Genomic DNA, 26414 nt, shown 5'->3' on the forward strand with positions numbered 1-26414 from the left:
CTATCTATCTATCTATCTATCTATCTATCTATCTATCTATCTATCTATCTATCTATCTATCTATCTATCTATCTATCTATCTATCTATTTATCTATCCATCCATCCATCCATCCATCCATCCATCCATCCATCCATCTATCTATCTATCTACCATCTATCCATCCATCCATCCATCCATCCATCCATCGCCTACCTAAATAGTAATTGGACATTTAAAAATGTGTAAACTTAAAATAACGCTAAAAAACACACATAATAACCAAAGAGACAATAGTGGTTTGCAGATACAGTTTTTAATGTATCACAACAATGAGCAACAAACATACTTGATGAACTATTTCCAGAAGTTGTTCAAATACCATCTACAATAAACGTCATTTCAACTATGACAACAGGTCTGTGACAAATTAAAAAATAAAATAAAAGGTTCCAAAACCATGTTATTACCGTGATACGGTACAGTTGAGACCTCAAACAGTACAGTAACAAAAACTAATGCGACTACTCTCTATATATAAAACATCAATAACATTTTTGGTTTAGTTTATTTAAAGTTTTAGCCATAGGGGCTTCTTCTTAATAAAACCTCAGGGTGCATTTCCTATGTTACCCAGATGTTGAAGAGTACATATTGAGTAGGATATGATTGCGCCATGAAAATCCCTTTGACATCCAGAAGAACAATTCCAATTTTCAACCTTTTGAAGGCTGTCCTCATAAACATGACACAATCCGTCCACTTTTTTTTTTCCAAAGTTCTTTTTTTTTTTTTTTTTTTTTTGGCTGCTGTGCAGTTGCAATAACTATGTACAGTTGCTGTTGGACCATCCGTTTTGTTGGTTTGTTAGCTTTTACCAGTCCTTGGTGTGGAAAGCGTCCTGTCTGTGATGCTAGCATCTTAGCACGCGATGCTAGCAAGCGACAAGTTCAGTCTTAAAATGCTGAGCCACCGAGTGGGGAAAGGCAAAAAGCCAAGTTGTGAAAGCCTTTGGAATCAGGACAGTCGCTCATGTTTGTACAATGGCAGAATTGCACCTTGGGAGGCCAGAATGTCTCTTAGGAAACACAATCGAAAAGTGTCTTCAGGATTAAAGTAACTGATAAAATACTAGAAATCCAAATGGACAAAAAGCTCACACAGAAAATCAAAAATGGACATTTGCTTTAAAACTTTGGGAAAGAACACCTTTATAGTAAAACATAAGAGGAAATGTTACTTGATTTAATTGTTTGAAACAATAACTAAGCATGATTTGATTTAACCTGTCAAACAGTTGCATTACATGCTACTTGCTCATCTCAGAATAGGAAATACCAAAAAAGCAATACATTTTTGCATTTCTTCATATTAATAAATTTGTACCATGCACAGCCAACTATGAATATGTACAACAGCTTTGCTCTTTTTGTTCACAAGCCTTTTTCTTTCATACAAATAGCCTTCTGTTACTTTGGAATGAATCACATAGTTTCAATGACCAAACTAGAAAGTGATTCTTAAAACAACAAAACAAATCAAAAAATTGTTTTACTGAACACCCTTTGACAGTTTTCACATTCTTAGTTCCACAGCAAAATGAACAACATAACATAAAAAAAATAGAAGCAAATTAATTCATGGATCAGTATTTTGTCTGGTAGAAGTTTTGGGAGAAATAATGGCAGGCAAAATACAATTACACAGTAGCAGCAAAACTTTTGTAAGGTAATACTTTGCAATGTTGAAATTCTTTCATTAAATGCAGATGATCACAAGTGCCCGGAGAATTGATGGGATGTCCATCTATGTACTCACTAGCGGTACATACTGTAGGTGTAACACTGTTTTCAGTCCTACAAGTACATGAAATGGTTGAGTATACAACACAAATGCTGTGTTTTTTAAAGCAGCATAATTGCAAACAAATGATCATACCTTTTTTTCTTTCTTTTTCTTTTTTAAAACATCGTGACCAACTTGTACCTTAACAGTTTCAAGTATACAGTACTGCTTTCATGGATGCACCAATTGTTAAATAGATTGTTAGGCATCAATCATGTAACACATATGGACCAATATGCTGCTGCAATCGACACAAATAATAATTAAAACACATACGTACAAACATACAAAACGAACAAACAAAAAAATCTCTATTAAATTAACAAATGGCCTACTTATATGATAAAAAGACAAATAAAAACAAAATAAGTGCACTATAGTCCAGACACAAGCAGGTACCGTAACAGTACAGCAATTCACCAAAGAAAAAAATGTTCTATTCACATGATCGGAGAGTCTATCAAAACTAGAGTTATTACCTCTTCAGAAAAGGGTGTGAGCAGAGGTACAAGTGAGAAGGTTGGCACAGATTAGTATAGAGTACAAGAACAAAAAGGGGGCAAGGAAATAGTTACAGCTTGTATTAAAAACTGGCAAACACGGGGTCGTCATACACATTTACTTCACCATCCTAAAGTCCCTCAATGGCAAAACCACACTGTCTTTGTAGGGCACAATTAAAAGAATATGCACATCGTCCATTGTAACAGTTATATTGTCTCTTGGTACTCTATACACACCAAGGAAATGCGTCCGATAAAGCTTGACATGTTTTGGTTATAAGCCAAGTGTACCCAGGCTTGCTGCTTTAACAAATGAGAAATGTTATGTTATCTGACCTGAGAATTTAAAGCTACTGAATTACACCTATCTAAAAACTAAGAGAGATTCTCTTTGAGGGTTCTGGATCGTCATCCCATACAGTACATGCTAGCATTTGGAAAACAATCCAGCTGAGGTGCAATTTGCTATCATGAGAGTTTTTGGCTTGAAACAAGCCCCCCCATTGAGGGAGCCTGTGAATTGTTTTTCCTACTCCGTGTTTTTTGTATACAATATAAGCTCAGTCAAGCATCTGCAACAGTTCTGTCCATAACAAAAAAAAAAAAAAAAACATCAATCAATATCTTGCCAGCATATCAATATGGGAAAAACAATCCTGAGTCAATCATTTGGTACTGAATTTTTTTGGGTTAAGAGAAACTTTGGAACTGCAGTTTAAAAAGTCTTATTTTTTTTCTTTACGCAAGGGATCCTTTTGTCACTCCTACACACTGAACATATCCATTCTGATACTACTGAAGCTCGCGTCTAGGCCAGAGGCCGGCTTTGCTTTGACTTCCAACGCGTTATCTAAGTCGTCCAGCTTCTGGCTTAGCTCATTGTCAGACTCATCTGAACAACTCTCGGTGGGTAGTGAAGTTGGAACCCCTGAGGTGCTGCAGGAAGTTGAGGTAACCGTTGACGGCGAGGACAGGGGTGGGGGAGGAGAGGCTGACGGGGAGGAGGAGGAAGCAGCTTTCTGGGCTGTGGTGGTGGCCTGGAACAGGACATTAGGCCAGGACTTCATGGACAAGCGAGACAGATGAGGAAAGGTGTTATTAGAAGAAGCTGCAGACTGCGAGGTAGATGTGGTGTTAGGAGTAGGGGAGCAGACAGAATGAGGTAATAATCTAGTATGCTCTTTGGCATTTCTCATTGCTTGTTTGATTGTTTTCTCTTTGTGCAAGCTCGACTGAAGGTGTTGGCCAAGTGCTTCGTTCCCATTGACGACCACATTGCAGGCAACGCACGTGTAGTTGCTCACTGCCTTTCGAAGCACTGTCTCTTGCGCCTCACTAAAAGTGTGTCCAAAGTAACAGAGGGATTTTTGATGACGCACCACAGAATCCTCGTCAGCAAAAATCATCTGGCACTTCCTGCATATAAACTCATGCTTGATGGACGGTACGATAAAAGCATCTGGAAAATCCTTGGTACTTTTGGTATCTATTTTCGGTTCTTCTTTTGTGCTTTCTGTTGAAGAGCCTGTGTTGGTGTCATCCTTAGTATCATTAGCTTCTTTTGGTTTGAAAGAGTTGGTTGCGGTGCCCTTCATGCTCTGGGGTGTCTTCACATGGGTTGGTTTCTGTTGCTGCTTCTGCTGTTTCTCCAGTTGTTTCTGCTGCTGCTGTTGTTGCTTCTGTAGAGAATCTTGGAGGGACTGCTGGTACTGCTGATACTGCTGCAGAATAGCGGTCGGGGAGAGACCAGCAGTCATGGCAGCTTGTGGGACTGCTGCAGGGCTGTATGGGAACAGATTCTCCATCCCACAAAGCGGTGGGAAGTAGCCCCCTGGTTGGACCCCTCTTGGTAGCTGGGGTGAGAAACAGTTCGGGAATCCAGGAAGAAAGTAAGGCAGGAATTGCCCTCCCAAGAAAGAGCTGGGATCACCTGTGGCCAGAGCACTCTGAAGGGCCTGCAGCTTCGCTGTGTCCAGTGGAGGCTCGCTTCCTGGTTTTCCCGCAGCTAGTTTCTCTCTCTTCTTGGCCATGCTGGGGGTCTCGGGCCGTGAGCCGCTCTCTTTCTCGCTGCCCTTCGGCTTCATCTGTGGTGGCTTGTCTCCTGTCGTTTTACTGTTGTCTCTCTCTGACTCTTTGCCTTGCTGCTCTGTATTATTTACTGCTGCCAAAGGTGTGGTGGGAACAGGAGGAGGAGGTGGAGGAGGAGGAGGAAGAGTCTGCAGAATAGTCTTGGTTGGGATAGTGCTGAGAGACATGGCAGGAGATGGGGTGGCTGGTGTAGGGAACCCAAGCATGCCAGCACCAGGAGATGCTAAAGCTGAAATACAGTAGTATATAGATATGGAAATATTCAATATTTAGACATTCAACCACAAATTGGGGGAATTTGTTGTAAAGTTATTTCATTTATCTTGTCATGTTTCTTTAAACCTTTTTATTCAGATTTTGTTATGGATCAAAACTGTCACATGTGCTTTAAGACAACGTTATTCAGTCTTCATATAATGCTATAAATATGCTGAACTAATAATTAGGAAATGGAAAAAAAATAAAAGTCATGATAAATATACATTTGTTGTACAAAAATCTCATTACCAGTTCGACTGGTGATGAAAATCATGCATGCATTATACCAACCATTTGTAATTTCAAAATTGTATTTAAAAATAGGACTTTCTGACTAACCCCACTGTGATACAGAGTAAACAGCAGTATTGGAGAATAAAACAGTGCATGATCAAAATCAGTTCATAAAGCTTGTAGTCTATTTTGTCATACTAACTCACCAGGTGTGTTGGGTGGGAAAACAGGAAGTGATGATGGCCCGTTGACTCCAGGAAGTAGCACTGGCGGAAGGCCAGAGATCCCTGGGTAGCCTGAGGGCAGGCTAAGGCCATGAAGTGCATTACTGTTGTCAACTGCCGTCTGTTGCTGCTGGTCAGGCAGGCTGAATCCCTCACCAGCTTTCTTCATGCGATCAAGCTCTTGCTGGACCATAAGCTGTCGGACAGTGGTTGGCGCTAGGTAGTCCTTTTCCCTATCCACCTGGTTTCCCAGGGTTTCTTGCACTTTGGTGATGTGCTGTTTGGAGAAGATGTGGTCTCGGATAGACATCCGTGGAGTGTACTTTATGTCGCACAAAGTACACTCTGGCCTTGGTCCATCTGGGGAGCCTTGACTTATCATGAATGGCTTTCCAATGTTTATCTTGAATTTCTTTTCTTTAGCTCTGGCATTCTGGAACCACACTTGAACGACACGCTTGGGAAGTCCAATTTCATTGCCCAGCATCTCACACTCTTGCATCGTAGGAGTGCGGTAATCGCTAAAACAGGCTTTGAGGACTTTGAGTTGCAGGTTACTCATCTGTGTTCTGAATCGTTTGTGGCCTGGCCTGTCCCCAGCATTTGTGCCTTTACCAGACTTGAAAGGGTTGCCTGCCCCAAATGGACTTGGAGAACTGGGATCAGCTAGGCTTGACGATTCACTTCTGTCGTATGTATCATCTAGGTCATCATCTCGGGAGCTATAGTAAGAGTCACAGTCTTTCCCAGAGAAACTGAGGGCAGGGCTCACCATACTGAATTGGAATCGATCATTGCCACCATCAAAATTTGACACCATGCCACCCGTGTTGTCAGTCAACTTGTCCCCTCCATTAGCTGTGAAGCTTTCAACCTCATTGTTGTTGCCCTCATCTCCAGTCGTAGCATCACTAATGGCTGTATTAATTGATGATGTCTCATCAAAGTCCATCTTGCTAAGATCATAAGATGATAGCTCTGCTGAGTTAACATTAGGCCCATCAGTTTCATCACAGTTTTCAGCTTTTAATGATGAAGGGCTTAAGAAGTTTTTTAGTTGCGCTTCAGTTGGTTTTACTGGGGTTGATGATGCAGTAGGCAACTCGTAGTCGTTTGGCTCTGTCTTGGTAGGCAGCTGTGAGAAGTCAAAAAAATTATACTTTGGGCTATCACCTCTGTCGTCTTGATTCATCATTGGGCTTGGTGGCAAACTAAAGCCTGCTTGCTTCGCCTCGTGCCAGTGTCTAGATCGTATGTGACTATCAAGAGCTGACTTAGCTTTGAACAGTGCCCTGCAAAAGGGGCATTTTTTGTGGGACTGGGAGGGTCCAATTGCTCGAAACTGCCCCTTTCTCTCTCGAGCACGAGTGTTTTGGAACCAAACTTGTACCACTCTCTTTTTTAAGCCCACCTCTCTTGCAATGTGATCCAACATTTTTCTTGTTGGGTTAGAATCAATTAGGTATTTGTCATAAAGGACCTCAAGTTGTTCAGGTGTGATCGTGGTTCTCAGGCGCTTATCTCTGTGCTGTTCTTCACTACTGTTTCCACCATCTTTATCATTGACACTTTCATCCTTATCATCCAATTTTCTTTTCATTGACCCTGACCCTGCAGCAGTGGTCAAACCAGAACTGCCTTGTGAAGAGATTTGGGAGAGGCCTCCAGATAATAGCTGGCTAGTCATTAGTGGGTTGTTTGGGTCAAATATCATATAGGGCATATCAATGGGTCTTTCAAGGAATTGTGAGTGCAGAAATTGGTTCTGGGCTGCCAAGAAATGCATGTGTTGATGTTCCTGCCATAGCTCCACTGTCGGGAATGCAATCTTACACTGGTCACACTGGTATTGAAGCATCTGATGCGGGAGGCTGTTTGTGAGGGAGGAAAGGGCCAGTGAGAGAGGACTGGAGGGCACTGTGGCTGCCTGTGGCTGGGAATGGGGTCTTGATATAGGGGGCTGGGCAACTTTCTGAGGAGGCGGCTGAGGTGTGCAAGCTTTAGATGGCCTTGGTTCTGGTAGTGATTTGACCACAGGTGAGGGTGCAGTCTCAGTTTTATTTGGGTCACTTTCAGAGCGAGCTTCAAAGTCTGGCTTAGGAGAGGCTTTACCAATGCTGGCACGAGGGGAGGCCATCACAGGGGAGCTCGAGCCAGAGCTGGTAGCAGTTCCCTGGGAATATTTGGGTGGCTCCAACGATTGTAGGGTCATTCTAACCGGAGGTTGATCATCTGTGTATTCTTCACATTGGAATTCCTCATTACCTTCCTCATCTTCATCCTTGTAACAGAGCCTCTTTTGGTGAGTGATGAGGTCAAAGATACGTGGGAAAACAATGCTGCACTTTTTGCACTGGTACTGCATGTTGCTAGTTCTGATGTAACGTTCATTAGTCAGCTCTTTTTTCTCACTGTCTTTAGAATCGGCTTGGTTCTCATAGCTTTTACGAGCTTTCTGGCGTGCATTCTGGAACCACACAACAATGACTCGTGTTGGTAAATTAAGGACAGTAGAAAGTTGCTCAATTTCATCATCCTTGGGATAGGCATTGGTGTCAAAGAAATCTTGAAGAACCCTCAATTGGTAATCTGTGAATCTGGTTCTGGAAGACCTCTTGTTGATGGCTGAGTCGGTCCTATAGTATTCATTGGTGCTTAGCTGAGTCTCTATTCGGATGTCATCCAAAGTAGTAATGGGAGGAATACTAAAATTGTAGGGGGAGTCTTTACTACGCTGTCTCTCTTTGAAGAGGGTGTTACGGAACCAGTGCTTTATGACCTTTTGAGGCAGACCAGACTTTTCTGACATCTCCTGAATTTGCTCTTCATTGGGGGAATTGTTGATGTCAAAGTTGGCACGAAGGATTTTAAGCTGGTCATCAGTTATACGAGTTCGTGGTCGCTTAAACTGGGACTGGCGGAGGAAGTTCGGATCGAGCCCCAATTGCTGCTGGCAGAGTTGTGCAAGGTCGGTGGAGAGAGAATCCATAGTAGGCAGCTGGAGGGCCAATTGAGGGGGCAATCCTGGGTGCTGCACGGATTGCATCATGAGTGGTGGGAAAAGGGGCAGATCCAAAGGAACAGGAAGTTGCACTTGAGGAGGTGCAGGAGGAGCAGTAGGTGTTGGGGGCGGATGTGGTGGCTGCGGTGGCGGTGTCTGGTGAGTAGTTTGGTGTGAGGTCTGATGAGGGACAGGAACTGGTGACGGTGTTGGTGTTTGGGGCTTGGTCATTGATGTTGAAGTTGGTTGCGGTGTTGTCACTGAGGCTGTCACAGAAGCAGGTGGAGGAGGTGGAGGTGGTGGTGGTGGTGGCGGCGGTGTCTCAGGTGAAGCAGGGTTGATTGGGTAGAGTTTGTCATAGGCCTCTCTGTACTGCTGGGCAAACTTTTCAAGCTCTACATATGGGAAAAACTGACTGTGCACATGCTCTTGATGGCTTTTGAGGATAAGCATATTGGAGAAAAGCTTTCCACATATTCCACACTCAAGCTTATCAGTGTTCATATCCATTTTTTCACCTCCATCTTTATTTTTCTTTTGGTTCTTCTGTCTATTTTCATTGTACTGGATGACAAGTTCAAATCCAAAATTCTCCAACAGTGCTTTGGCTGCATTACCCCTAGCTCCTGACACAATGCGTGGAGGAGGAACCAATGGCTCTGAGAATTTTGACTTTTTACTGTCTTTGTTGTCTTTTGCTCCATCCATTAAAACATCACATCCATTCTCCAACTTTGCTCTTGTGTCTTGTTTTTCAAGGTCTTCTGCCTCTTTTGGCATTTGAATGTCAGAGACTGATGCATTGCTGGACTCTATTTTAGGCTTTTGGTTTAGGATTTGCTGATTCTTCTGCTGCTGAATCTGTGACTGTGTCTGAGAGATTTGCTGTTGCTGCTGCTGTTGCTGCTGTTGTTGCTGTTGTTGCTGTTGAGCCTGTTGCAGTTGGTGCTGCTGTTGCAACTGCTGCTTAAAATCTTCTAGGAAAGATCCTGTAAGACCTGGCATACCAAAAGCTGCTGCTGAATGCAGAGCAAGCTCCGGACTTAGATTGAACTCTGCGCCCGGGATGTAGAAGGGGAATAAGAACTGTGGTTGTTGAAATTGCAGCAATGCTTCTGGGGTCATTGGGAAATGAGGGAAGAAAGCTGGATTAAGAAATTGAGGCTGGAAGAAAGCAGCCTGTTGCTGGAGTTCATGTTGGAGTTGCATTTGCAGTTGCGCTGAGGACTGAGCTGACTGGTGGCTGCTAGACTGTGCTGACACATGGTCAATAGTTTGTTTTGTGTTGTTTTTTCTATTAGCATCTTTGGGTTCCACAGTATTTTCTTTGTTAACTGACAGTGTTCCACTTTGAGCAGAGTCTGTGTTACTGTTGTTTCCTTGTGGGCTTGGAGCAGGACTTTTTGCCGGCACTGGACCACTAGTGCCAGGGCTATTACCGCTCATTTCAGATTTGGCTGTTCGAGCTTTAGTCTGGTGGAGTACTGACCTCATGTGAATCTCAAGTGTTGAACTTTGGCTATATGCAACATTGCAAATATTGCATTTGAATGGTTTGTTGTCAATGTTGTTGCCTGTTTCTTGGGGAACTGGGCTTGATGCCTCTTGAAGGACTTTCTTCAACTTGTGCAGATGGGAAACAGAATTATAGTGGACTAGTAAAATATTCTTCTGAGTGAAAGACTCTTTACATACTGTGCACTTGTAAGGTCTAGAAGGATCTAAAAATTTCTCCATAGTAAAGTTTGGCCCTTTCCTAAAAGGTAAGGTCCGTTTTGGTTCTGCTCCCATGTCATCTAACAAAGAGCTGCTGTCACTTCCGGTAGGACTAGGTTTCTCTTCCTGATCCATTTCATCATCCTTGTCCAAGTCATGCTCAAATGTGTGAGCTTCCTCCAAAGCCCTGGCTTCGCTTTCGGTGATATCGCCATTCAGAGGGAGATTTCCAATCAGTTGCTGCACTTCAGCCTCTGTTAGTTCAGGATGTCCGTTCTCCAAATGCTTCCTGAGGGCCAGGAATGTCCTGAAGCTCCGCTGGCAAAGGCTGCACATGGTGGCTGCTCTGATGGCATGGTACTGGGAATGTATCTGGAGCTTCTGCATTGTCTTGAAAGCCAGGCTGCAGTGATTACAACGATATTTGTAGACGTGGCGATCAGACACTGACAGCTGCTGCTGCTGCTGTTGGAGCCTCTGGAGTTCGCTGAGATGATCCTGAAGCGTATCAGGGGACTTTCTGTCATGTCCTAACCCGCTTGCTCTCCTCCAGTCTGGAGCCTCTGATGCCTCCTTTGGGGGCTTCATTTCCTCGCTTTGGAGGTCTAATTCATTCTTATCTTGACTTGCCAATTCATCTTTTGAGGAGTTTCCTAAAAGCAGACGAAACAAATTAAATTTGTTAACTCACCATCAATAAAACAGAATACCTATGCGTAGATGAAATTATTACAAATGTAGGGATATCAACATACAGTATTTGAACTAAATGTTGCGGAGAGTGATGATTACCTTGTGATTTTCCAGACTCCTCAGCAGAGGCTGATGGATCTATTGAAGGCAACCCTTTGTCTTGTCCAGTCTGGGGATGAATAGTACTATTTGAGGCTCCCGTATCAGGTCCAACAACCTATCAAGACCAAATAGTTTTTCTTTCATTACGACAGCTTCAAATTCAGTTATATGACAGGGTGGGTCAGCTCTAATTTCTGACAGTGAGGACAATAGTTTCAAAGGCAAATGTTCCGTGAAACTTTTGTAATTGGCAATGAGGACAGCGAGGTCACTCTGTTGTCGTGATGAAATTATGCCATGCAATTACAGGCAATTACACGCACACATGCACACAGTCTTTACATACCGTCATAATGAGCTTTTCTACACAGTCAGGTGCCACACTGTGAAGGTGGGTGAGATGCAGTTGCAGGTGAATCTTGTTGCTGAGGACATCCTGACATAGTGGGCAGCGGATCACTGGCTGCATGGAATGCTGGGACATCACATGAAGCTGCATACGGTTGGCATCTTTACTGCTGAAGTTGCAATAAGGACACTGCTGAACCTAGAACAAGAATGTAGGTGGGTTGAGTTACATTTGCTTGTAATCCAATCAGATATTTTTTTCAAGATCTATATCTTTTGAACTGCTACGGGTAAAAATGTCCATGCATCTGGGACATGGAATCTCCATACATAATCTCTCTCTAACATAACTCTAGGATTACAATTTTTCATGTAATTTATTTCAGTCAACTCATTCCACTTTATTTCACTGAAAACATAAATGGCCAACATTTTTAATCAGGAGATTACAAATGACGAAGTTGGGTACTTTTCCAAGCTTTGTTCCCAGGTGCTCATTACATGGAGTATGCACGACATAGCTGCCTCTGTACCACCTGTCTTAATAGAATCCATTTCTGAAATGACAAAGTCTTCCATTCTTATAGGATCCAGACAGGCTAATACTTCATAATCTAATTTAAAAACACATATAATTTAAAGAGATGCAAAATGGGGAGCATCAGGGAGGGAGTCACAAGATGAGAGCAGGTATTCTATTTAAGAGCACGATGAGTGTTCTTGATAGTAAAAAGCTCTACCAAGGAGGGAATGGAGGGCTGTGTTTAACCCTTTCCAAGGAATATTGGAGCGTCCTATCTTCCCATTTTTGTACTGTTTGTCCCAACTGACTTGGGGTGAAAAACAGACAATACTCAATAATAACAAGGGTTGCAATGGAGTGGGAATTGATCTCACTTGAGCTGCGTGAACGGTCAGCTTAGTGAATTACTAAAGAACTAATGGCCTTGAAACCAGCGCTGGCAATTACTAAGTTCAGGGAACTTTGCCTCCTAGAGTTCACAAGTTGAAAGGTTGGATATACTGTATATTCATATACATGAAATAGTGCCTTTTAGTCACACAGTCAGACATTTTAAATCATTTCACAAATAGCTAAATAAACCTGCATTTGTGTTAAAGGGACAAAACAGTAACAAATCCCTCAGTGCGCCTGAAACACTTTGAGGATCAGTTAGATCAAACCTTCACACTGACTGGGAATTTCTACAGCATCGTTTAGCTTTGTGTTGCACAACTGAAAGATTCTGCAGACCTGTTCAACGGCAGAGTGCCTTGCTTCAACAGATTTGGGTCTTTTGGGTGGGCTTTCAATCTGGTGATCGGTCTGGAGTGAATGTTTCACCGCTGTGTTCTGTCCAGTCGATTCTTTGGATGTGGCATTCACTCCTTAAGTGGGGGAGAGAAGACAATTCATAAGAAAAAAATAAAAAAGAGCATGCTTTATAAATTGTATAATAATAGTTATAGTGATCTCCCAAGAAATGCAAGTCATGAAGCCTAAGCTTTTATTTTAAAACCAATGTATCCTAAAATTAATAAAATTCCGTGAATAAGATGCATTTTGTTCCATATACATATAGCAAATATAGCGCTCCAGCATTAGCGGCTAGCTTTTAGCCGCTAAGCAAGCAAGAAGGTGAGCGATGTCGGATTACTTTTCAAATGCAGTAGAATAGGTAAAAATGACTGCACACCTTGATGCTTGCGGCCTGACACAGCTGCCGTTCCTACTGCTCACTTTTTAACAAACCTTACTCAAATTTGCTGTTTAAGCGGGTAAAATCGCTAAATAAGTTGGTCCCATAAACCAAAATCTATGGGGAGAGATTTGTATAAAATCTCACTATTTGTAGAGAGGAAAATAGTGTGTTGCTAAGCTAAATACATGCAAATGTTGTCGCTTCAAGCATGTCTATACAGTATTCTTTCATTTTTTAATGCAATAATGAAAAATGGCAATTGTTATATATGCAAATCCTGTTTAATGTGAAAATAAAGTAAAAATTCAGAAAATTATGCAATATTAGCTGTAAAAAAAACAAGTTTGTTTCACTTTTATTACAAAATAAATGACAAGCATTTTTTTTTTAATTAATTATCAAAAATATCCCAATGTCTAAAACTAGAGCCAGTTCAAATAAATTGATATAATTTTCGGACTCAGCAGCCCAGAATAACGCAAATAACATATCTTCAGCACTCTGGAAAAAAAATGTTGGCCAGTATAATCAAAAAAGGGATGCCAGCAAATCAGAGGACTGTATTATACAAACGCACAGAGGAAAAAAAAAAAACCTTTTAAGGCTGATTTTGGGTGGGCGTATGATAACACGGGATTATTACGGTAAATAATTCATTCCATGATTAAATAATAAAAATTGTGTATTTAAAAAAAAAAAAAGAATATTATTCTTAAATATTTTAAACAGATTGTTTTTCTTTTTACAGAAAACAATGCTATTTTCACCGTGCTGTGTTCATGTACTGCATACGATCACTTTACAAGGGGACAAATAGGTGATCATTTAAAGACTTTGACACCGCCACAACATACGTGCGCAGGCACGGGCTGTATCACTCATGCACATCCGCTAACACACACTTCCTGCCCTCGGGCCATGTGAAATGGAGAAAACTCAGGCAGGCTCATTATCACAGCACGACATACATTAAATGTTATGGTAATATTATACACTTCATTAGATCATATACATTTCCCCAGTTGCCTCAACTATAGCTCTGTCTGTACGAGATGCAACATTTTCGGGGGTGGGGGGTGCTTGTCGTCACGGTACAGTAGTGTGTGTGTCGATTTCTACGTGCATGTGCAAGTGTGTGTGACGTTAACAAACAGCGCCCGGTGTGGGGAGATCAGCCTCTGGTTGCATTTAGTGATAAATCTTTCATTAGCTTCATCCTCACATATGGCCGCCGCTGCTCAACGCAAAACAAAGACCCGGCATAGAAAAAGTCTCCCAGCCACCCGTACTCCCCATATCATCATCCACAAACCCCTCCCTCGCCTGGTCACTCAAGGCAATATGCGAGCCTCACTCTTGCGAATCAACGCTTCACGCTAGATGCACAAAGGAAAAAAAGGGGGAAATCAAAGCACTGATACATGGTGAGAGGGTTAGAAGAGAGAGGAAAAAAAACATTTTGTATTTCATATTATTCCGTGGCTCATGTTTTTATTTTTTGCATATCAATTCCTCTGGCCCGTTCATGCATTTTAATTCTGTTGCATTAAGTAGGCGTTCCACTTATTTTATTTGTAATCCCCTATATCTGGAGCCTGAAATATTGGCCTGTCAACGGAAGTGACAAGAGAGAAGGAGGGAGGGTGAAAAGGGGGAAAACACAAGGGCACAATGTGAATTTCCAAGAACATCTGAAAATTGGACCGCAGCTGAGAATAGCGAGGTAATCTTGTTTTACGCCGCTTGCCACGCGGCCCCTGCAGGGCTTCCATGCGTGTTGCCGTGCATGTATGTGCGCACATTATGCCTTCCATGACAGGCCTCTGACACTTTATTGCCGCCATCATATAAGCTGACCTTTCTGTTCTCCACCTCCCCTATTCATTATGACCAATTCTAATTTCAACTTTCAATTTTTGCCTCACTCAATTTGCAACTAAATTGCATCCTTGCGAGGGGAGATGAGGCGATTGTCGGGCAAGAGGCTGCAAACGCATTTACATGGCGAATGGGAACGAGCCCACACATCACCATTGATTACTGTCATAGTGAACGGCGATGTATGTTTGTGTAATGTGTGTCTGTCTGATGTGGATTTGTCTTGGTGCTTTCATTAAGAAAAACAGTTGGGCTAACCTTGAATGTCCAGAGAGCCATTCTCTCTGGGGCCACTTAGGAGATTTAAATGGCGAGCGCTGCTAGTGCATAATGAAGCTGTTTGGAGAAATGCCTTCTAAAGTCTAGTGTCCTTCAAACATACCTGAAGCCCAATTGTGCACAATGGGGTAAAAGCACAATTCAAATACCATCTACAGTTTCATGAGAGAAAATAAAATATCCATTTGCTGGTTTTTGCTCTCAAAGTCTGCATGGATAGCAAGAATCATTCAAAAATAATAATGGGAGTGAGCAGGATCCAGAAGAAGATGCCCCCCCCCCCTTTTTTTCCTTTGTCTGGGTGAGTCTGCATCCTACCCTTAATGACTCTGCCCTTTTTCCCTCCCTCTTCTTCACCTTCCCTCCATCCTCATGTGGAGTCCGCCAGCTGCAGCCTAGCGAAGCGGCGGGGTCGAATAAACCTGACGCCCCGTAACCACTGCAAGCCGCCCCTCCCACCTCCGCCGATGACAAATGTCCGCATGCAGCTGGACCTGGCTTGATTAGATAAATCAAAAGGAGATTTATGACACTCACCCCACTTTTGCATTTCAGTGGGGAGAGCACAGCGCACTCGCAACCCATCTTTATTTGCAACTGTCAGTGGTGTTTAGGGTGTCGCAGACGCGCACTTACAAGCAAGTGATCTCAGATGGAGAGAAGCAGTATAGGGAGATGAAAGAAAAAGAAGCGGAGGATAAAGAAGCTTGTCTTTACTACAACATTAGGTACATTTGTGCCATCTAATGCAGGGGTTCCCAAAAATCTTAACTTTTGGATTCCAATTCAACATAAATCTTCTTTTGGTAGGGATTGATATTGATTTTTTATTTTTAGGCTGATGTTGATTTTTGGCAAAAAAATAAAAAAATCAGATCACAGATTAATTAGCCAATTAAATTAAATTGAAAAATATACTGTATATAATGCATAAAATACCCAATACAAAATATGCATTTCAATTATATGCAGATTTTCACTATACCAGGGTTTCCCCAAGTGCTTTATAGGCCAGGCAGACCGCCAAGCTTTTCTCTGAATAGCAATCGCCTGACAGCATGCGCACTCCCTCCCCCCATCTACAAATATGATTTTGGTGCATGTTTTTCGTCAATCTCAGTTTTGAATTTTGTTCCCAGTCCATCCCTGACCACCAGGCAAGTTTTCGAGGGAAACCCTTCTATTCCCTTCGGGTCAAATGTAAACATATTATAAATAATAAAAAAAACTTTTCGGTTCACAGAATGCATTGTGTGTTGTAATGCATTCAATTAATCAAGTTATAAAGACATTAATTAGGGATGTCCCGATCCCGATCACCTGTTCGAAAATTGGGTCCAATCATATCATTTTCAGCTGATCAGAATTGAGGGAATGAGATGGGGGTTTTGATTTTTTTTTAAATATGTGATTTAAAAAATGTTATTAAGGGCTATAAATAATCCAGAGGTACACCAAAATTCCCCCAAAATATAAAATATTTATGCATTTTATTCTACTCAACATCAGAACACAGACATAAACAGCAGAAATAAACAACCAGTGGGGAACGTTGTGGTAGTTGTTGTGGGAAGCTAACATGATGCTAGCGTCTTTTAACAATGATAACGGAGTCTAGAAATGTTTTAATGTGTTAGGCAGAGGACGTGCAGGGTATCAGATCAAGACTTGGAATTGGCGTATCCTCAAAACCAAGTGACTTGGACTTGGGTGCAAAAATAAAAAAGCGATCGGGACATCCCTGACATTAATCCTTCTCGTATGTGTGTTTGTGTTACTAATATTTATTTATTTGTTTATTTATTTGTTTGTTTATTTATTTGTTTATTTATTTGTTTAGTTATTTGTTTATTTATTTATACTTTTTGTCGTGTGTAAAATAATGACATCCAGGTCACACTAAGAGAAAAAAAAAGACCTGATCAACAAATCTAGTCAGTATTTAGTGATACAAAGTTAGGGTATAGATTTCTGTGTAAGAAATAATGAGACAAATTTCACTTTTGTACAACTGCTGTTAAAGGTTTAGAGTATATAAAGGCAAAAATAATCGGCAAATGGCAATTTAGTTGGTCAGCTGATTAATTGGTCGGGACCTAGCAATGCAGATAAATTATGTTATGGCAGACAATAAAAGGGTTGCATGATAAATATTGATAATTACTGACATCAAGGATATTAATGTCACAATATGTTCATTGTTGTGGTCTGCAAAGCTGTACAAATGTGCTGTAACATGCTGAGATATTTTTCTATTTTTTTATTTCTTTCATGCAGTTAAATACAATATATTAGATAGACCTCTCAGTCCAATATGGTGCATTTTGACACTACTACAACTACAAGCAAAAATATGTTTTTGGTAAATGAATTACTCTCTGTCAGAGGCATCAAAGTTGAAATTAGAATGTTCGTGGCAAGTTTTTCTTTGGTGGAAATTTACCTACTTTGACCTTGCGCAAGTGACTTAGCAATTAGAGTCCATTCCAGACGATTTCATGAAAATACGAAAGGATCCACAACTTAAGCGGAAGCAGGCTGGGTGGCGGCAGCCTGGATTTAGTATTCAATTTAGCACTGCTGAGTCCTGGCAGACTGGCTAAGGTTATGAAGCAGTAAATCTACGAGGGGGAGCCAGCCAAAATGGACCGGGGAGGGTCGGTTGACATGATTTACTTGTCTCTTGCTCCGAGGTTACGCATTAGGCTGACCCCTGGTCACTTGATAACATTACAACAACACACTCTGAACCCCAAACTCCCCACCGAAGCACTCAGCGGGCGACAAAAGGAGAGAGAGAGAATGTTAAAAAGCAACTGTCTTGCCATTTATGTGTGTTTTTTTAATGACTTGCCTTCCTTTCTGTTGCAGTTGCATCTGATAAAGGAGATGAATATGAACAAGGCCTTGTCAAATTTGACAAATCGGCTATGACGCACAACAAGCTGCTCTTATGAAAAAACACACATGCATACAAGAATAGCTGCAGGCCTGTAATTAAACATGCTAATATCTTTAATATATTTTAATCTCATCTCGGAGAGACTGAAGAACAAGTGGAGCCCTCATCTCAAATTTGTTAGATGGATGCAAATTTTTAAAAGAGAAAACATGGAATACATAAAATCTAATATGGTTTGTGTGCAGTTCCATTTTGTTTTCCCCTCTTATCTCCACAATCCAAACTTGTATGCTTTTAATAAATTTGACTGCGGGAGCCATGAGTAATAGCTCTGCTAATTTGAAGCAGGTAGATATCTGCAAATTTCCTTGGACCGCATGACGGGCTCATTTCCATGTTGGGGCCTTTTGTTTAGTTGGTTATTTATAAGAAGTAGGCCCCTGAGCCATGGTGACATGCGCTGTCTACACACACAGCACAAAGCTATCTGGAAGTAATCCACATCAGAGATATTTGCATGGAGAATGTAACATGGATTATAATTAATCTAAAGTGACATGGGATTTAAAAAAACAATGTAAATGAAGCTAGGGAAAAGCCCACTCTGCCTTTCCTTGCTCCTCCCCCCTCCTCATATCTCTGCTTTTTTTCGCCATCTCTCGCTTCCTCTCTGCATCTATATGCTCCCTCTTTGTTTAAAGCGTCTCGGAGATGAAGTGTGCGAGCAGCAGACTGCTCACTTGGCCACACTGTAATCCCTCCCCTCCGTAGGGAATCACACATACACACATCTGAAGCGCGCCACAGACTGGAGGCTGAGGAAGGAGTCACTAAATTGTGCTACTTCAAAGTTGGGAAAAGAGGAAAAAACAGGATAGATAGATAGATAGATAGATAGATAGATAGATAGATAGATAGATAGATAGATAGATAGATAGATAGATAGATAGATAGATAGATGGATGGATGGATGGATGGATGGATGGATGGATGGATGGATGGATGGATGGATGGATGGATGGATGGATGGATGGATGGATAGATAGATAGATAGATAGATAGATAGATAGATAGATAGATAGATAGATAGATAGATAGATAGATAGATAGATAGATAGATAGATAGATAGATAGATAGATAGATAGATAGATAGATAGATAGATAGATAGATAGATAGATAGATAGATTTTTTTTTGCATGTGTGCAGTGGTGTTAAATGACATTAGCAGTAATATACGGTGGTGAACGCATGGATGGTGGTTCCGCCCGCCAGTCGCTCAGATAGGACTGTCAGAGAGATAGAGCTGAAAGATAGATGACGAGCCAAACTAATAGGCCCCAGCCTTGCTCGGCTCGCCTTCTGCCTCATTGAGCCTCACATTATGGAGCAAGGTATGGCATGCTCGGATGCAGGAGGCGGGCATGGGAAGGGGGGAGGTTACTTAAGAGATGGATGGAGGGTAGGAGTTGGAAGGTGTCTGCATGGTTAAGGTGGAAGAGGAAGAGGAAGAGGAAGACATTAGTGGAGGGAACGAGGAAGGGAGAATTCCATGCGATGAAATGGAGGCGCCAGGTGCCATGTGATATTCATCCCCGGCATTGGATTTCCATCTCATACATAAACGAGCATATGAATTTGTATTTGGGTGAATCACATCTAACAAGGGCATGGCTAAAATGCCACCACCAACCAGAATTTATTCTTAGAAACCAAAGACTATTTCTCTGCTATTTTACATCTTAAATTAACACCTGGTGAGTGTTACATATTGGCCAACAATTAAAGGATGGGTTGAGCCAGAGGAAAAAAAAAAACTAATTTAGGGGTTGCAACGATGCAATATTAGAAAAACATATACACAGCAGCCACCTCACCCAGCCCCCCATCTAATCTCAAGCTTATGAAAAATTAATATGTCATCGGAGAGGGCACAAGAACGGGAAAAGATTAATGCAAGGCGCTTATAAATTACAAGCACGCAAACTGATTTGATTAAAAAATAATCTGGGGCCTGGACATTGCCTTGTAATAACCACAACTTGTCCCTCTCCTTTTCTCTCTGTTTTCCTCTTTCTCTCTCTCTCTCTCTCTCTCTCTCTCTCTCTCTCTCTCTCTCTCTCTCTCTCTCTCTCTCTCTCTCTCTCTCTCTCTCTCTCTCTCTCTCTCTCTCTCTCTCTCTCTCTCACTCTCGCTTTCTGACAGATGGAAACGATTAAAGCAGGTCACATGGAGGCTAGTCAGCAGCGTTCACATGTTACACACACATGTTTAAAACTTACTCCTGAGAGAAAGCGAGGGAATGATCATTTGGGAAAGATGGGATGCTTTAAGCTAAGAGGTGTGTGTGTGTGTGTGGGGGGGGGGGTGTACTCACGGTCAGTTCTTCTACTGTCAGTCAAGTCTCGGTCAGTGAGGTTGGACGCGGGCCTGGAAGAAGAGCCAGGAGGTCTTTCACCATCCTCAGCGGTCTCCTCTGAAAATGTAACAGACTAAATTACCCATGATGCTCTGAAGAGGGAAGATACGACACTAAAACTGACGGGAAGCTGACACATTGAATGATGCATTTACATGCGTTACAAACAATTATCGTCTAAGGCAACATAAGTCAAGTTGACTCAATGTACAGTATACATTAACTGAAGAGAAATATTACTTTAAACATGAAAATAGGCCTCACATGTAAGCTGTATTTGACATGAAATTACATTATTTTTATTAAAATACATACAACATACATTATTTACATTACCACTGCATTCTGTTTACACTGGTTTCAATACCTTGAAATAAGCCCGGATATTGGCCAAATACCGATACCTGGTAAAAGTTAAAATGTTCCAAACTAGTCTGTTTATCCAGTATACCTTTCTAACAATTTCTGCATGCACACGTGTGAGGGGAATGCTCATACATGTGCGTGCGTACACACATAGATACACACATACGCTCACAACTATTAGCAGATTAGCCTAGCCATCTCTGAGAGTTCAGCCCCTTGTTTGATAATTCTGTGTATCTGCAGTGTTCTGCCAGTGGATTAAAGCCAGTGTGTGTGCGTGCGTGTGTGCGTGCATTTGTGTGTAAGTGTGTATATGTGTCGCCAGCACAAGCTAACACTAATCCTAGCCGAGCTCCAGCGCTCCCTTTCATCCAGCCATCATTTGTCTCCGGCTGGGCTGATGTCACTTTGTAATGAATTTTGAGTAGTCTGAGAGAGGCCAGATAACCAGGCGTGCGGGCGCGCTCGCGCACACACACACAAACACATGCACGCACATATGCGCGTGTGCATCTCCCCATCCAGAGCCCTCCTCCATTTCAGACCTAGCAAATGAATAAAAATCCCAAAGTGAAACACTTGCAGCCAGGCGTCAAATCACACAAACTCAAATGCGCACGCACTCTTACACATGAAAACCAAATGCAAATAAAAAAGCAAAAGCGTTAAGACTGTCATGTCTTCTTAATGTGTGTTTGAGGGGGCAAGGCAAGTATGGTAAGATGACTTCTTACATATATAAATATATATTAGGGGTGTCAGGCAATTAGAGTTTTTAATCATAATTAATCGCATGACTTCAATAGTTAACTCACGATTAATCGCAAATTTTGTATCTGTCTAAATGTAAAATAAAATGTACAATGATTTAAAAAAAAAAGTTAAAATAATAGAAATATGGCTGGATCTTTCAGTCATTCATAATAATTCATAAAATTGGGTAAAAAAAAAAAGGTACTGTACCGTAAAAACACTAGTGTGATGATTGAGGTCATTTTTCTGCCACTAGATGGCATTATTGCATTTGTAAGATGTTGTTGACAGCTCAGTGCATTTTTATTTTCATATTAAGAGCAATCAAATTTTTAACATGAAGTAACTTGCGAAATTCTGCACATTTTAAAAATTGTAAAATACAACTTGACCCCATTTTCCCCAAATATATGCGTTATTAATACATTTATTACTGCAAAAATTTTGACGTGGACGTGTCTGCCGCATTGTGAATGGAATTGCCCCAGTACAGGCCTTCCAAGTAAGGAACAGCTATTAATCGCGCGTTAAAAAAACTAGTGGAGTTAGATTTTAGCGGAATGGATAATTGAAATGGCGCTGCGCATCTTCTGCGCCTGCTTTGGCTCATAATATATCCTTCAAATAAGAACTAAATGACATCAAAACCTGGAGAATCTAAAACAACATCTTACATTTTCTATAAAATACAGTATGCAGTTTTAACATGTGGCCACCATTCATGCAGTTTTTATCCAGAGTTGTTTCAAGTGAGAATATTAGTGTGAATCATGTTTTTGCTTGTAAAATGTGCACTCATGTTCATTCAAAAGCATTACAAAAAATAAAAAATGAAACCACATTTTATAAACACACCCACATATACACACACTCAAACCCAGGGTCATAGTCATAGAAATAAAGTAGATGGTGCACTGGGGTCATCTTGCAATTTGCCTGCAAATCATTTTGGCAATTGAATGATGAGCACAGGTGTGTCTACATGCACCTCCTCTTTGGAAACAGGAGACTATTAACCCTTTCAAATACAACAATCTATGCAAAAACAGACAAATATGAACAGTCAAATGTATGTCAATGCATGCACGTGTGTGTGTGTTTGTGTGTGTGTAAAGAAAGACTATAGAACTGCTGATGTTTTATTAATATGTGAGTGACAGCCAAGAGAGGCCTGACTGACTTCTGGTGCGTCCATTTCGTATTTTAATTTCTCCACACCTTCATTTAGGCAAGAGAAAGTGTTGCCAAAATAGTCACAGAGGGGGGAAAAACAAACAAATGTATGTTATTAATATAAATAAATGTTAGTTATTCCATGCAAGATGGAATATACTTCTCAAGCAGTCCTGGATCATTACATTCCCCAATAGGGGTCACAACAAAAACCTCTAGGGGACACTCTACCTGTAAGCAGAATGGGACACAAGAGAATGAGAGACAGTGAACAGAGAAGAAACAGGAAGAAGCGGGAAAATATAAGAGTGGAAAGGAAAGAGGAGAAGGGCCATCATCTGGGCCTCATCAGTGTTTTTTTTTCTTTCACTCCTTTAACACCCCCCTCGCATCGGTTAGATCAGTGGCAAGTGTGTGTGTGTGCATACGGGAATGCGTTTCCACGCTGAGGACATTCCCAGACGAGCTCTCTCAATACATCAGCACAGTGTCTGCCCTCTGACTGACCCTGACAGTTACACACCACATGATGGTGTAGATGCGTACGACTCTGCGTGCGTGTGCGTGCGTGTGTGTGCGGATGTGCGCCATTGATCAAGTGAGTGAGACAGTGACTGCATGTGTTTGCATGTGAGCTGTCATGTGCAAGCGTGTGTGTGTTTATGCGCGTGTGTGTGTGTGTGTGTGTGTGTGAAAGAGCAACGACTATCAACTTAATCACAACCAGAGCAAAACTTTCACAGCCACCTTCCACCGCCTTGTGGACACACACTCACACATGCACACGCACACATAAGCACACACTCGCAGTGGGTCAGGCAGTGGGTGTGAGTTTGGATTTTGGCAGCCTGGCGAGATCCTCCTTTGATGTGGCTCGGCCGGAACATTAAAGCCGGCCGGTGAGCTCGATTCTAACCACACGGCCCGGGTCCGATTACCCCGCGCGACCAATGCCGGCCTATATTTAACTGTTAGGAGAGGAAGAAGAATTAAGTGACGCTTGATCAGCTACACACCCAAGTGGACGTGGTTTTACGTTTAGTTATTAATTGGAAGCACTGGCCGTGGCCATGAATAAATAAGAAATCCGCAAGGGCAATGACGAGCATCTTTAAAAACTAAAATGTTCTGCCTTTTGTCCACAAGTTTAAAAAGATATATAAAATCCTTTTATAGACAGTTTTTCCAGAAAAAATGTGATCGCATTTATTTATTTTATTACTACATACGTTTTTAAAAGTTTTTTTCCCTAATACATACATACCTATGGCTGAAATAATCTACAAAAGCAACATTTAGTTAGTATTATTTTGAGATTGATAGTACAGTACCATGACGAGTAAAAATGACGCATGAAGACGGAAAGCAAGAAAGAGATGTTTAGAAAGAAAATAGAAGAATAGACATATGGGAGATGGATACAATGGAGGTTGTATTGTGTGTGTGTGTGTGTGTGTGTGTGTGTGTGTGTGTGTGTGTGTGTGTGTGTGTGTGTGTGTGTGTGTGTGTGTCTCCTCTGGCTGTATAATGACCTGCTCTGAGACCACTCGCTCCCCCTTCAGTCTCCCCCTAAGGGCCCATAACCACCATGCCGGGTCATTATTTGCCCGGTGGAGGACTCGGTCGCACAGCACAACAACCACAGAGCAATAACACGCCAACAAACTGAACTCGGAGACTCCAAAATGGCTGAATTCATTAGCGGGGGGGCCAAGCTGCCACTAATTTGCTTCTTTAGGGTCTTGGATTGTGCTCTTTAAAGGGGAAAACCAGGAAAATATATACATGTGCGTGTGTGTGTATGTGTATATATATTAGGGAGCAATTTTTTTTTATTGTAAGTAATCGCATGACTTCAATAATTAATTTACGATTAATCCCAAATTGTATATCTGTTCTAAATTTATAATGTACAATAAAATATTTTTAGTTTTCATACTCTTGTTAACATAAAAATGAAAAAAAAGTTAAACTAATAGAAATATGGCTGCATCTTTTCGTCATTGATGGAGTAACTTCATAATAATTCTTAAAATTTACTTAAAATTAAAAAGATGTACTATAAAAAATTAGTGTGATATTGATTTGTGTTGAGGTCATATTTCTGCCACTAGATGGTATAATTGCATTAATAAGACATTGGTGACAGCTCAGTGCATTTTTCTTTTCATATTATCTAATCTTTATCTTGAAGTAACTTGTGAAATTCTGCACATTTTAAAAATTGTAAAATACAACTTGAACCCAGTCTCCACAAATATATGCATTATTATTAAATGTATTGCTGCTAAATTTTGACGTAGACGTGTCTTCTGTGTTACGACTGGAATTCCCCTAGTACAGGCTTTCCAAGTAAGGGGCGGTCATTAATCGCACAATTTAAAAAAATGGTGGCGTTAAAGGAACTTTAAAGGATCTTTGTGCAGTTTGTCACTTTTTTTTACTCACGACTGCCACCTCTGGCCCAAAGCGTAACTGCAGCATCTGTGTCAGGCTCATTCATGGTGTGCGTGCGAATACACGTGCACGATCTTAAAGCAACAGTCACAGTTGACAAACGAAGAGATGACTTCAAATGAGGTAAGAAAAACTCCGCCCCTCCCCTTCCCAAGGAAACTGTGGAGTGTGAGGGTCCGCACACTCTACTATAAAAGGAAGATAAAAGCTGATAGGTGCAGTCACAGTAAAACAGTCAGGGCTCTTCGTACACATCTAGGCATTGGTGGAACATGCATGATGTAGAAAAAGCTTTAATATTATATATATATATATACATATATATATATATATATATATATATATATATACAGTATATACATATAGCAATGATATATAATAATAGGTATAATCATTGCTTCGACATTAATACCAATTGTAAAGTAATAAAAAACAGTAGATAGTTTACGTATGTGCATTATGTGGAAATACTGTAGCTCTCATGGCCAGTATGTTTCCTGCACTTAACGCTGATGTTGATCTTGATTTCTTCTTACAATCATGTCATGTGTGACCATCTGCATTTGAGCGTGCACAAATGCAAAGGGAGCCCTGTGATGTCACATTTCTGTTTTGCGCACGTGGCTCCAGTTCGGCCTCTTGTTTCTAAAGGGGAACACTTTGAAACACTACACTGACCCACACAGACGCACACGCACGTACACGCACACACCGAGTCAAGGGCCAGCGGTACTACTGCCAGAGTAATAACCTTATAGACTTACTGATCTCCTTCCCTCATGTTCTCTCACCCTCAAATCTTTATTTACCCAACTCTCCCCTCTTTACACCCCCGCCGGCCCACTCTCCCTGCACCTTTCCCCCCGAATTTCAGCGCATTTAACAAGCATTTAGATCTTAACCAGATGTTGTTAATGTAGCATGTCTAAAATACTAAACATCAACCCAGCGGAGAGGGGCTGCAGCTCCTGCACAACAGGGCCTGGGAATAACTCACACACACATTTACGCCCACGTACAGCTCCATGTATTTAACGCCGTGTTCCAGAGCACACATGCTAACATGTAAACACACGTGTTTCCATCCACACGCTCAAATCCACCCACACCCGACTATTTATTGCGAAAAAACACAGCAGAACATATTACGCCAGCAAAAAAAAAAAAAGGGTTTAGCTTCAGCTCAAACTGGAGTGTCAAACAAAAGCATTGTCACATTTAACACACTCCTGGTGTGACTGTCAATGCCGGAATACGCTGAAAAATTACTTTTGTGTGGAGAGGGGGGAAAAAACGCTCGTATCAGCAGCTTCAAATTTGCTTTGTTGTTGTCAATTACGACTTCCTGAGACACCATATTGTATTTCATTTTCCCTCAAATTGCCCGCTTCGCAGTCTTGCGGGCAACTAACAAAACACGTATTAACGTTCAGGGGGAAAAAAGAAAGGAATTTGAATAAACATAACCTAGATTAAAGGCTTGCTTATACAGAAA

At 41.3% G+C, this 26414-nt stretch overlaps 1 protein-coding gene across 2 annotated transcripts in view; it reads right to left on the reverse strand.

The window, feature by feature from the left end:
• Positions 1-275: 275 nt before the first annotated feature.
• The window catches only part of zfhx4 (zinc finger homeobox 4), a 93857-nt gene continuing 67718 nt past the window's right edge, over positions 276-26414 (reverse strand). For both annotated transcript variants that reach the window (XM_086065734.1, XM_086065733.1), the window contains exons 7-12: positions 20129-20227; positions 12246-12379; positions 10989-11189; positions 10640-10757; positions 5113-10500; positions 276-4643 (exon numbers count right to left, since the gene is read on the reverse strand). In XM_086065734.1, the coding sequence (XP_085921860.1) occupies positions 3091-4643; positions 5113-10500; positions 10640-10757; positions 10989-11189; positions 12246-12379; positions 20129-20227 (7493 nt within the window). In that variant the 3' untranslated portion in view covers positions 276-3090. The remainder of the gene's footprint in view (positions 4644-5112; positions 10501-10639; positions 10758-10988; positions 11190-12245; positions 12380-20128; positions 20228-26414) is intronic.

This window comes from Leptonotus elevatus, chromosome 21 (assembly GCF_054856555.1).
Source record: "Leptonotus elevatus isolate MCC_2025b chromosome 21, RoL_Lele_1.0, whole genome shotgun sequence".
Classification (NCBI taxonomy): domain Eukaryota; kingdom Metazoa; phylum Chordata; class Actinopteri; order Syngnathiformes; family Syngnathidae; genus Leptonotus; species Leptonotus elevatus.